This window comes from Anopheles darlingi, chromosome 3 (assembly GCF_943734745.1).
Source record: "Anopheles darlingi chromosome 3, idAnoDarlMG_H_01, whole genome shotgun sequence".
In the NCBI taxonomy this organism is placed as follows: Eukaryota; Metazoa; Arthropoda; class Insecta; order Diptera; family Culicidae; genus Anopheles; species Anopheles darlingi.
In genome coordinates this window covers 28445939-28458501 of record NC_064875.1, presented here as the reverse complement: position 1 = coordinate 28458501, position 12563 = coordinate 28445939, and the positions used below count along the sequence as shown (strand labels likewise).

At 46.7% G+C, this 12563-nt stretch overlaps 3 protein-coding genes across 48 annotated transcripts in view; 2 read left to right on the top strand and 1 right to left on the bottom strand.

Moving 5' to 3' along the window:
* The first annotated feature begins 688 nt into the window (after positions 1-688).
* LOC125957819 (zinc transporter ZIP10) lies at positions 689-7775 on the top strand. The gene is made up of 5 exons (XM_049690803.1): positions 689-1611; positions 1771-2278; positions 6270-6569; positions 6629-7387; positions 7455-7775. Exons 1-5 carry the CDS (start codon positions 1324-1326, stop codon positions 7700-7702), a joined length of 2103 nt encoding a protein of 700 aa, XP_049546760.1. The 5' UTR covers positions 689-1323; the 3' UTR covers positions 7703-7775.
* Positions 7776-9528: 1753 nt separating this feature from the next.
* LOC125955383 (vitamin K-dependent protein C-like) lies at positions 9529-10253 on the top strand. The gene has a single exon (XM_049686517.1). The coding sequence runs from the start codon at positions 9529-9531 to the stop codon at positions 10222-10224; it is 696 nt and encodes a 231-aa protein (XP_049542474.1). The 3' UTR covers positions 10225-10253.
* A 785-nt stretch (positions 10254-11038) lies between these two features.
* LOC125957803 (dystonin) overlaps positions 11039-12563 on the bottom strand; it is a 164679-nt gene continuing 163154 nt past the window's right edge. For all 46 annotated transcript variants that reach the window (XM_049690747.1, XM_049690748.1, XM_049690745.1 and 43 more), the window contains one exon: positions 11039-12563. This exon is cut by the window's right edge and continues 612 nt beyond it. The gene's annotated coding sequence lies outside the window, so the exon portion shown is untranslated.

Sequence of the window (12563 nt, the reverse complement as noted above, 5' to 3'; positions counted from 1 at the left end):
CGGTTTGGAAAACCCCAAACCAAACTGGAAGTAAACCAAAAGCTAAATGTTATGGCAACAAAGCACCGGAACCGTGGCTACCGTGGCGCATAGCTGGGCACATGGGCAGCAGCCAAAGAAGGTTACCTCACCGGGCACCGTGTTCCACATTCCGCACCGTTCAAGCGAAGCGTTGCGACAACTACAACTCGCCCTCCGCTGCCACCGTCGTTGTCGTCGTCGTCGAAAGCATCCACCTGATGATGGCGAATGCGCCGATCGCACCGGTGACGATCACGATGATGATGATGATGATGGTGATGAATTACCAGCAGCAAATTTGCAGGAGAGGAAGGGTCGCACACACGCGCGCTCGAATTGTTTGAGTTTGCGATCGGCGTGATGCTGGGCTGAGCAACGGTCACTCACACGATCGCTGCTGATCCGAAAGCTCCACCAGCACTCGCACCGGTAAAGGGGTGACTGAGGTATCCATCATCCTTCTCGCCCCCGTTGGGGCGTCCCCACTTCTCGCTAACGCTCTGTCTGATCTCACGTGGAACGTGCACTCACGCACCGAAAGCCCCAACAACGGATCTGCACACAACCGGCAGGTAGTGGAGAGCTGATGAAAGATGAAAGAGAACGCCCAGAGAGATCGCGCTCGACGGACCGGTGTGGTTTGGGGATGGTGGTGTGAAGCAGCAGCAACACACTGAGCGACTCGGTTCGGTTCGGTCCGTGAGCCAAAACAGCCGGCACCATCGACGGTGGACAACAGTTCGTCGGTAACCATCATCATGCCACTACCAACGTGAGCAGCAGCAGTGTCCCCACACACAATAGTTATTGTCCCGGTGCGGTCCGAGGTGCGACACGAACGGCACTGCCCCTCCGTTTATTTGTTGTGTTGTCGAGAAGCGTGACCCTCCCGCGATCCGCCTGCGCGCTTACTACTGAGGACGGAACGGAATCCAAACGTTTCCGGGGGGCATGCGATAGGATGCAGTGTATATCCTCCGTGAGTTTCAAGTGCTTTCCGGTGATCTCGTGCGAGTTTTGAGTGTCGTGGTGGCGAACAAGAAGACGAATGCTCGATCGACTGGAATGATGGAGGCCACATCCTAACTTCTGCTGTTCTTAAGTCCCTTAAAGTGAAAGGAAGGTTACCGAGAGGGGTTTTGTGACGGCCGCAGGCGACTACCGACTACTGCAGTGCGTGTGTGTGCGGTAGTGTATGTGTGCTATTTGAATAAGATAGAGAGAGAGAGGTGATAGAGTGGCCACAGCCATTAAGTGCGCGGTTGAATCACAACGAGTAGAACGCCCTGACAGTGACTCGTGATGATGATGTTTCGGCGAACCACAACTGTCCCAGCCCTGGCCATGCTGCTTGGCACCGTCTTGTGGCTGGCGGGACCTAGTGGTATCGCTGCGCACGACGCGGTGTCCGCCGAGACGCTAGCAGCCTCCGAGACTCGTCCGATCGGTGGTCCAGATCGGTCCGAGCAGCCGCAGGCAACGCAGACGATGACGGCGACCACGACGACGCCACCGGCAGTCGACAGCGAAAACAAGTTTCTGAAATATCTGTTCAACAAGTACGGCAGCAAGGGTGTGATCTCCTTCGAGGTGAGCAGCGGTGAAGCTGGTGCGGTTGGCCTTGGCGAACCGAGACCGGAGCCGCTCCGGTCTAATGATAGGGATCCGTGCGATCTGCGGGGCCCTTTTTTACGTTTTACGTTACGACTTAACAACCCTCCTTTCCTTTCCCTTCCCTCCGTTCCACAGGGTCTCGAGCATCTGATGCACAGCCTCGGTCTCGGTGGGCTGGACTTTCCCGGTTCGCACACCTTGAAGGAGCATCGCCCGGAAGGGTACGACTTTGGTGATTACGACGTTTACAATGGCGAACAATCACCGTCACCGCACGATCATCATCACCATCATCATCCGCATCATGAGAACGAGGAAGAGATAGGCGATGGTGTGACAGTGGAGCCACCGGTGATAACGTTCGCCAGCACAATCCCTCAAGAAGCTTCAGATCGGCGTGCCCAGCAGGAGCCCCACCACCATCACCACGAGCATGCGGATGATCATGAGGGCTCCCGGGGTGGCACTACTAGTACGGTCACACCGACTCACTCCGTACCACAGACACCAGCCCCGGCTGGTGGGGCTGGTGAGCGTGGGATGACGCCCGGACTGAACGCGGTCGACGATGGCGATCACGTGTGGCAGGAGATGATCTTCAAAGACATACACGATCCACGGCATCGGCATCCACGGAACAAAAGTAAGCTCCTCTACCCTCCCTCGCGGCGACACAAAAAAAAACAGCTCAACAAAGTAGATCGCGATCCGTCTGCATCAGATGTTGCATCAGATGTTGACCAACTGTTGCACTGCTCCGAGAAGACAACGGTAAACACCTTAATGAGCGTAATGAGCGCATGAGCACAATTAGGGGAGCGACGAGATACCAGGTCGTCCAGTGGCCCCTAGTCTCGGTCAATTGGCCAATTCCGTGGCCGCCTACATACCCCTGGCCACCAAGCATGCTAAGGAACGTCTGCTCAACACTGGAAGTTGGAAGGAGACACCGGTTCGTCTCGGCTAATCTCGAACAACGTGCCTCTGTTGTGTGTGTGTGTGGTTGATTTACCTTTCGAAACACGGAATGTTTATCAAATGATAAGATGTGAGGCTGAAGCTCATCAGCGCAATACCTCACGGCACGGAGGATTCGTTCCAGCCCAAAACCACTGTTTGGCCAACCGATTAGCAAGGTGGTGCACCGACTCCAGAACTATTTCTGGTGTTTTCGGTTCTTTTGTGGCGTCGCTTTTGCTCCCACTGTCCTCGCAGTGGCGCACGAGGCGCGGAGGAAGCGTTGCGTTGCGTTGCGTTGCGATGACGATAACCGATCCCCCGAAACTGTCTAGATCACGCTAACTAGACAATGACGGGCAGCATGACGGCCGTTGGCTCTGTGATAATGGCCACAGATGGCGATGATGTGACTCCGTAGATGTGGCCTCGCATCATATCGTACGCTGAACCTCATTATATCTCGTTTAAGCAAGACGAGACCTGTCCTCGGGCTGCCCTACCTACGCCCCAGCGGCATCTTGATCGTTGAGTGTGACGCAGTAGCAGACCCGCCACGGAACGTCACGGACCACAATCACAGCTTCCTCGCTCAACTCCATCTTTGTGCGGCCGCCATCTGCGCGGTGTTGGTGCTGGTGCTGGTTCAGTGAACTGATCGCAAATCGATCGCCATAGTTATTTTTTTTCGGCCTCTGGCGGGGCCGCGGTCACACCGGACACTTTCTTTTTCTCGCCCTGGCATCGGGCCTTTCTCTTTTGCATTATGCTTTCCAGCGTCTCCATTTGTCTATGAGTGCGACGCGTGAGATGTTTGACCCTGGCCACCGGGCTGGACCTTTAGCTAGCTCGATGAGTTACAAACCAATGCACTACTTCGCTCATGGTACGGTAATGCGCGAAATGTGTTGCAACTGCTGATCACTGCAGTACAGGTGTTTAAAGATGGGCGAATGGACGATTCTAGCGTCGATCCAGCATTCCACCACGGGGAACGGAGCGCTGCTTGGAATTTCAAATCCCTCCAGCATGGCTGCAGCACGTTGGCATCTTGAAATGATGCCCGATCAGGGATCGCGAACAAGGGCTACTCGGACCCGGACTCATCAGCATTCAAGTCACTCACCGATCGTCCGGTCCGGTTCCATCCCGGCAACAATCGGGAAAACCGGGAACGGGGCATTCGTGCGCATCGACGCAGAAGTATGCGCAGAAAATGGCGCCGAACATAATGAGCTGCCGTTGCTTTCTCCCTCGTTCGTGGTTCTTTTTGAATGAAAAACGGTTGGCGACAATGCGCCCGTTTCGTTTGGCTGACTCCCATTACGAATTATTACGAAATGGGTAAAGGCGCCCCCCCACGGGGGTTAAAATCGACGATTCGCGATGTACATTCCAACAGCAACAACGTTGGTTTCACTATCGTTCAAGTCACGAGCCGGGGGGAGCCAGAAGATGCCGTTTAGATGCGCGCCAGAGCCTCATTATGGTGCCGGCGATGAAGCGGATGCGGTACACAGCGAGAATGCGGTTCAGCCGGGAGCCAGACAGTCATTCCACTTCTAAAGGGTATTTTCTGTTCTGTCTACCATCTACTCCGCCATTGGCCGATGCTGAGGGAACCGGTTTATAAGGTGAAGTGAATGATGATGATGATGATGATGATGATGCCGTTGGCGTTCTCCGTCTCTCCGCAATGCAAATCTGTGATGTGATCACCAGGTGAGTGATCGCCCACGGTGGGGGAAGTTTGGTGTTTCCCGGTACCTTCTGGAGTGATTCTTGGAACTGTAAGCGAATTGTCCATACTGAGCCATTGAAGCATTGGTAGAAGATGCTTGTTGGGTAATCAGTTTGATCATGGAGGATTTTGTTTGGGAACACGATCGGAACTAGGTCAAACGAGGATTCTTTTGATTTAATAGCTCAAGTGTATTCACTCCGCGCAATTGTAAGAAAAGAATATTTTAGGAATAAATCACTTAGCCTAGTGCCAAGTGTTATCGATAAAAGAAAATGATTTATAGCAATTTACGGACTTATGTGAAAAAGCACTTTTCAGGTTTTCTTTTATTCTTTGTGCACTAAAATGAGTGATTGTGCACTGAAACATATTGATACTACTTACCAGTAATGAGTTTTACGGCTAATAGCTACGATCAGCATTTTAAAACCATTCTAATCTTATCAGATTCTAATCCTATCAGATCAGATTTTAATGTGCACTAACGTTCCCAATCGAACTTTTTAATATCGATAACATGTGGAAAACGTTCCAATCGGAATGACCATTCCGATGATCATTAATGATAACAAATAAAATTTCTTCCTCTATATCAACTTTTCATTGGAACAGAGTCCGAGTGTGTTAGTTTGATGGCATAATTGATCTAGTCTACATGTATCTAGTTTCTAGACATCTTTGTTGTTGATAGTTTTCATTTCTTTCAAATTTGAATTCCAAGAATCGTTGATCATTATTTTGAAGCAAACATGGAGGGATCTAATGTACTTAGTTTTTGTTATTAGATAGTATGGAGGGTATTATGAATACAATTATACTAAAAAAAATTATTTTGTTTTCAAATTAACTACCAACATGTGGTCCTAATGGTACGGCTTCTAAATTGTGTACAGTTACTTAGTATTTTATTATTATTAGTAGTTAATAATAATATAAATTGCTTGATCATTGTATCGATTTATATCTCGCGTCTAGGGATCTTTACTAATGAAAAGAAAAACAAAACAGTTTTTAAGCATTTTATTGATTTACAATGTACGATTACTTTAATTCACATTTTTGGACCATGCTATCCAGTAATTAATCACCCAATTACTAGCCAAATATTAGCCACTAATGTTTGCTTACGATTAGTATTGATGTTCTATTTGTGTACAGTAAATGTTTTTTATTTCCTTTTTTATTTTCATGATTTCTATGCATGAAACATACTTTTGGAAACCGAAATTACAATTATAAAAAATTTGAAGCATACATGTTTGTTGAGGTATCTTACTTACTTTACCAAATGTGTTAGCTTCCCAAATTTCTTCGATTGTTGTTGGTAGTAGTATTTACTAACTGGAGCAACGAATTGCATCCTGTATTAAGCATAGGATAAACAATGATAATAATTTGAGGTTTTCTTTTCTAAACAACCAGGCAAACGAATGTTTTTTCTGCATAGTGGCCAACACCATACAACTGTGCTCCGTATTATCAAAATAGCTGGATAGAAAAGGGTGTACAATATGGAATGCTTTCTAGGGTTTAGACTGACCTACTTGGAAAATAACTGTCCTGTAAACATTGTCACACTGACGGTGCCTAATAGTTCCACCTAGACCGAGTGTGTCCCTCTTTCACCTCAGCCACCATGGGGCAACTGTCTTCGCTCCAGTAGATCCAAAAGAAACAAATAATGCTCACGGGACTCGCATGATGATGGCACTAAGATCGTCGGTGACATCTCACTGCTAATGCCCGGGCGCGTTATCATACCACTTCCGTGTAGGCAGCAAACTACTAAACGACATTGTACACCCTCCCCCCCCCCCGGGAATCCCTACGGCAAACGGCCCAGCCAGTAACATTCTTTATCGTGTAATTAGGTCATAAACACCTGCTGTTGCTTTATTGTTCATAACATCCCTTACGTGACTTCGTTTAACAGATGTCCCATACTGCTTATCGCCGATGTCCATCGTGCACTTGGTGATGGAAGATCCGGTACTTGCCAAGCAGGCCAACCTGCGCCATCGCCGCTCTCTTGCCCACCACCAGCTGCACGAGCTACGGCAAGATGAAACCGACGATGATGGAGCGATCGTGGGCGATTCGAGGATCGAAATCACACCGTCCGAGTTTAAGGATCTCTGTCCAGCATTCCTGGTGCAGCTCGATCAGCGAGCCTGTACGCAAAAGCTGCAAAGGGAAGCCAATCCACGGCGAGAGAAGAAACCATTCTCACAAGGTAATACTATGCATGCGCTCAGCTCTTGGCGTTTACTAATGTTTACTTCTCTTTTCTAGCATGGATCTACGCCTCGGCCAGTGTACTGATTATTTCTCTGTGCGGTCTGGTGGGAGTAGCGATGGTACCATTGGCCAAGTCGATCGCTTACGACGATATACTGCGGTTCCTGATCGGTCTTGGTGTTGGTACACTGTGCGGTGACGCGTTAATGCATCTGCTACCCCATGCATTGCTCCCTCATGCTGATGAGGAGCACAATCATGAGTCGCATGCTGAGACCGACGACCACGATCACTCCGCAGAATCACGAGCCATTTGGCTTTGCCTGTGTTGCTTCGGTGCTGCGTTCTTTATGTACAGCTTGGAGATGATCCTGCCACTGTTTCGCAACGGTAGCCCGCACGGTCATTCGCACGGGCCCAGTTCGCAGAGTAATCGCGTGGATCCGCAACAACCCGTACCGGCAGCCCAGAGTCATAATTATCATCAGTCGGATGATATCGAGCTGGACCATGGGGAGGTGTCGAAAGAGCGCGAAGCCAATACGATGCTGGCCAAGAAGGGTGGTGCGAAGCCGATGGCAGCCGTTGCCTTCATGGTGATCCTGGGTGATGGGCTGCACAACATAACGGACGGGTTGGCGATCGGGGCAGCGTTTGCGATCGATCCCGTCATGGGGCTGGCGACCTCGTTCGCCATCCTCTGCCACGAGCTGCCGCACGAGCTGGGTGACTTTGCACTTCTCCTGCAAACCGGCGTCAGTATTAGGAGGGCCATATTCCTCAACATAGTATCATCGGTGCTTAGCTTTATTGGTGAGTGAAGTGTTGTACATCGTTAGGTCAAAGGAACAACCCTTAATACAATGATTCTCATTCACAGGAATGGCGCTAGGGTTACTGTTAACCGGTTTACATGAGTCGGTCGTCAGCTGGATATACGCAGCTACGGCAGGTACATTCCTATATATCGCCCTGTCCGACCTGGTGCCCGAGATGCGGAACGATCTGAGCAGATGTGACCAGAAGCTGAAAGTCATTCTCACGCAGCTGAGCGGATTGGCGCTTGGTGCGGTCATAATGCTGCTGATAGCGCTGAACGAAGAAAGCCTCCAGCGACTGTTCGAGTAGTGCTGTGAAGCATGTATATAGCTGTGTAAATAAAGTATTCTTTAGTTTTTAAATCATACGTCCGATACATCTGAAACAAAGCGTAATTTGATAATTTAGTGGATCTAGAACAGTGATGGCCAACTCACGGTTTGCGAGGAATGGAATGCAGATGCAGCTACTATCCCCCATTTCAACCGAACTATTCTTCGCAGGCAAACCTCAGAGTGAACACCTGAGCTATTTGGTTTTCCACTTTGTCGATCGGTTCCTTTTCACCTACTCGTTTTTCTTCCATCATCGTTTTTACAGATGGGTTTTCTATAATTGAATTTGATACAAATGGTGGCGGATCGAAAAATATCAATCTTGGTCGTCCAGACGGGTGGCCAGTGAAGATGAGCAGGAACTGCGCTGTTGGCTAATGATATGGGGAGGCTTTTCCATTTTAGAAAAGCTTCTTAGATTTTGGTTGATGAGTTTGCACGTTGTTTTCCAACAAGATAATGCTGCAACCCACAACATACAACTCATCAAGTGGTTTTCTGAAAAAATAAATAAAGGGATTTTCGTGTGGTGTGGAGTGCGAGCCATACGCATTGCAACTTAGCGAATAGCGAAGCGCGCCACGTGCACAGTAGAGCATGGGTGTCAGGTGAAACCATCGCCATGGGAACCAGATCGGTCGCTGAAAGTGAGGGTTATTTTCTGCATCGCGATATCGCGTCTAATTGAAGTCAACCGAATGAATGGCACGTATACATAATACTAAATGTTAAAAAAGGAAATTTTTGAAACATCATATTTGATTTTGGTGAATATCATACGGTGAGCTATTTTTGTTTCGTTCCCCTTTTCTAGTTTTCCTGTGTTTGCCAAAAAAAATCTAACTTTTTCGAGCGATTTGTTCCGGACCACACAATAGTACATACAACAGAAAATAATTGAAGTTGAACTTTTCATCCGTTATTGAGGAAATAAGAGGTGCTGCTATTTTAATTTCCATCAATGTATTATTCGAGCCGATTATGACTAAAAACCAGAAGCCTTATAGTATATTTACTTTTGCTTTGATGATAATCCATTCTACTGTGATGTAGTTTGCTCCAAAATGGAGAGCGAGAATAATACCATGATCGAACGGATAGTTAGTGCCGACGGTTTCTTGATCTCTTGAATAATTTTTTCATCAGTTTGATAATGCGGTTTTCTAGGATGTTCGGTTTTGGATCACGATTTGGCAGGACCAGAACGCATTACATGCTTAGAACGCAGCAAAAGTTAGCCGAGTTAGCACTACATTAAAGGAAACAAAAACTGGTTCAAAACCAGTTTTTGCCATTTGATAATGCATGAATCCTAATCAGGGAAAGAAACGTGATATTCTAAACAGCATCAATGGCGAGTGATTTTTGCCATCCTTATTTTCTACCGGCCACTCTTGCTTTCATGTTTGTAATGTGCGTTTTCGCAACCAGTTGATAGCTTCTGCTCGAACCGATCGGTCGACGATATGAACCGGTGTCTTGTGCACTCTTTTGTGATTTTGCTCTGGCTTCTATTGGAGCTGGTAGCAACGGCGATAGTCCAAAGTCGTTCTACTACCTCAGAGTGTTCAAAAACCGTCGCAAGTGTCGTTCGTTGTGGAGTAACGGAACACCAGAATTACTCACTTCAAGAACAGTCAACAAAAAACCCTTCTGAGCAAGAAGCCATTTCCGTGGGATGTCGCCATTTTTGTGGAAAAATCCTCGGCATCAGTTGACGGTTGTAGCGGATCGCTGATCACCGATCGCTTCGTTCTAACTGCGGCCCACTGCGTCACGAATGAAACGACTGGATATCCAATGGAGGTTGAAGTGCTTGAGCTCTTGTTGGGTTACTATCATTTGGATGAGGAACCAGATGCCGATTGCAGCGTGCGTTTGGGTGTACGGAAAATCCATATTCATCCAGAATACAAGCCACATCGTTCAAAACATGATATCGCACTGTTGGAGCTGGAGCAAGAGGTTCCCTTCACCGATCGCATTCTCCCCATCTGTCTCGGTATGGCTAAGGAAAATGCGTCCAACTTCCTCCAGGTAACAAGCAAGGTTCCGTGCTGGGACTCCAAGGGTTTCAATCGAACGTCTAGCCAACTGTACATCACGGAGATATCGATTGCCACCGATGGACAAAGAATATATCCTGATGTGTTCTGCGGTGGACTCGCCAATGAATCCAACAACTGCTATGCAGAATCTGGCGGTGGTCTTGTGACCAGGCGGCAAGACCATTGGGAGCTGGTAGGGATTCTATCACACACGGAAGAAAAGATGGACGAGCAATGTACCAATCATAAGAACTCAGCTTACCTGAAGGTGCAGTACTACAGCGACTGGATAGCGAGTGTCTGCACAGATCACGTTGTGGCTCTTAAGGAAATTGATGATTCTGAAATTATCATAATTTCTGTTCCATCTGGATTAGGCACTATAATTATCCTTATTATTGTAGCCTTTAGAATATTTTGTCAGAATAATTCTGAAAGCGATGATTAGGTTTAAGCCATTAGCTCAGTACGGGTCATGTGTCAAGTAAACATTTTTGCGTGTTTGAACAATATCTAGATTCAGGATTGTTCGAAGAAGAATAGAATAAAATGGCGTTGGGGCAGCGCATAATTTATTTTGTAGAGTCGCTTCATTTGTTTTCTACGATGACATTGTATCGTTCGCACATTACTTTTGGTGTTGATAAGCATGGCAATTGCCAAATTGTCTGCGTCATATATGGAGATCGGATCCCGCGAATCGGCTCAGCGACAAATATTTTTAACGGCTTGAACCTTAGCCAACTTGATTACTCGACACAACAGTGAATTGCTTCATCGGTTCACAGATTTGTGGTGACCTTGGTGCATCCATCACCGATTACCGACTTCCTCTTCTTCAACAGCACTAAACCAAAGCTTAAACCCAGATAATGTGTCCACTCACGACTTTTCTTGCCGAATAGATCGAAAGTTCATCACATGTAGAACGAAACACCCTCCAATCACGAATATATAGTAGGTATCTGAATTTTCTCGCTAGCATGAACGCTAGTGAATTAATGGATGAGAGTCATACGCTGTTCCTGAGGGCATGCTATAGGTTCGTACATCCAAATATACTCACATTTGTGTCCTATATCTCGATGCTACATTTTAGCATCTGCCAGAAGGTAATTCAAGGAAGGATTCTAAATGTCGGATGTCGGAAGCAGGATGAAAATAATGTTTCGTCTGTGCCCTCGTTTTTACTCCTTGGTTGCAATGTTTGTTTCTTTCTATGAACAACAGCTTTCTATGAGCTGCAACAACATACAAAGAGCTAGAGTTAATCGTTTATTATCTTTTTCTCTGTTTACTGCGTGGCGAAACATGGGCTTACAGTTTTGTGTTTTTTTTGTTTTGGTTTTTCAATTTTTTACTAAAAAAGATTTATCCACCTAATGAACAACGCGCACGGGCCAGATTATCTAGGTCATACTAGCGGTAAGTTTATACAATTACAATCGGCGGAACGTTCGATGCAAGCTGATTGGCAAACACACAGACCCTCCCGTCGGTATTCGCTTTGCCTTGTTTATGTTGTTCAACAGGAGTTATTGTAAAACGATCATCATGATCACCGCAATGATCGAGTTAAATAATAAAAAAAAAACAAACTTGGTCGATCAGCGAATTAGTACTGGTAGCTAGGATTATTCAACTTTTCCTCTAATCGATCACTTCACCTCAACATCCACGCCTACTCAGCCACACACGCATACACACTTTCCGCCATTCCTTAAGCATTATGAATTAATTAATCGAACACGATCAGACATTAGTTTAGTGTGTTTAATGTTAATTATTGATTTTGAAAGCCTTATCGTCCACTCCTTTCAATCGCATTGTTTCGCTTTGTTTCTTACGTTACTAAATGACTTTTGTGTTTGATAGCGATTACTTAGGACAATGTGCACGGGAATGAATGGAGCAGATGACCAACGCATCTCTCCGGAGTCACAACACTGCAATGCGAACATTGCACAGATGCAACGAGATGCACCCATCACACGAAACACACACTACTTCCACTATGATCTCCGCTCTTTTTCCGACTGTATTCCGCCTACTTTCGGCATCCACCGGCATGGCATGCATAGGAATACCTTTCTACACGTGATTGCTGCCACTGTCTTGTAGCGCCCTCCAATTTCAAATAATCAATCGGTTGAATCGGTTGGGAAACTGGCGATTTCCCCAAACGGCTCATCCGCCCGAATATGAAGCTGGTGAACTCTTACATGTTCGCTTCGTCCTAGATGGAAACCGCATACTCCCGGAAAAGCTGGCGATCTTTTCCGAAAGCGCAGTAGTTATTCATCTCCTCAAAGCTATCAACCGCTACTACTTGCCTTTTCATTCCATTTCCTACCCACGATCGTGACACTCTTGCTTGTTTAGTTCGAAAACCATGAAGCTGGCAAATAAATATCTGATTTAAACATACCTAAAAGCTGAAAAATCTAATGACCGCGTTCAAATACGAGGAAAAGTTAGATAAAAAGAAGTCAACAAAAAGGTTAAACAACGAAAATCAAATAAAAATATCATTCTCTTCCGCTATCTTTCTCTCGAAGCTGAGAGAAAATGGTTGTCTTTCCCTTGGCGTCATATTTCCGCCAATCGGTATGGTTTGAGTACCACGAGACGAATAAAAGGCAGACACGAGGTAATGTGGAAAACTGGCGATTTTTCGCACATTTCCTCACCCACCATTCACCGCAAGAAGCAAGTGCTTTTATCTCGGTTCAACATGTCGCTCAAAATTAGCTTTTACTGTTGGCCACCCCAGCTTCAATCGAAGAC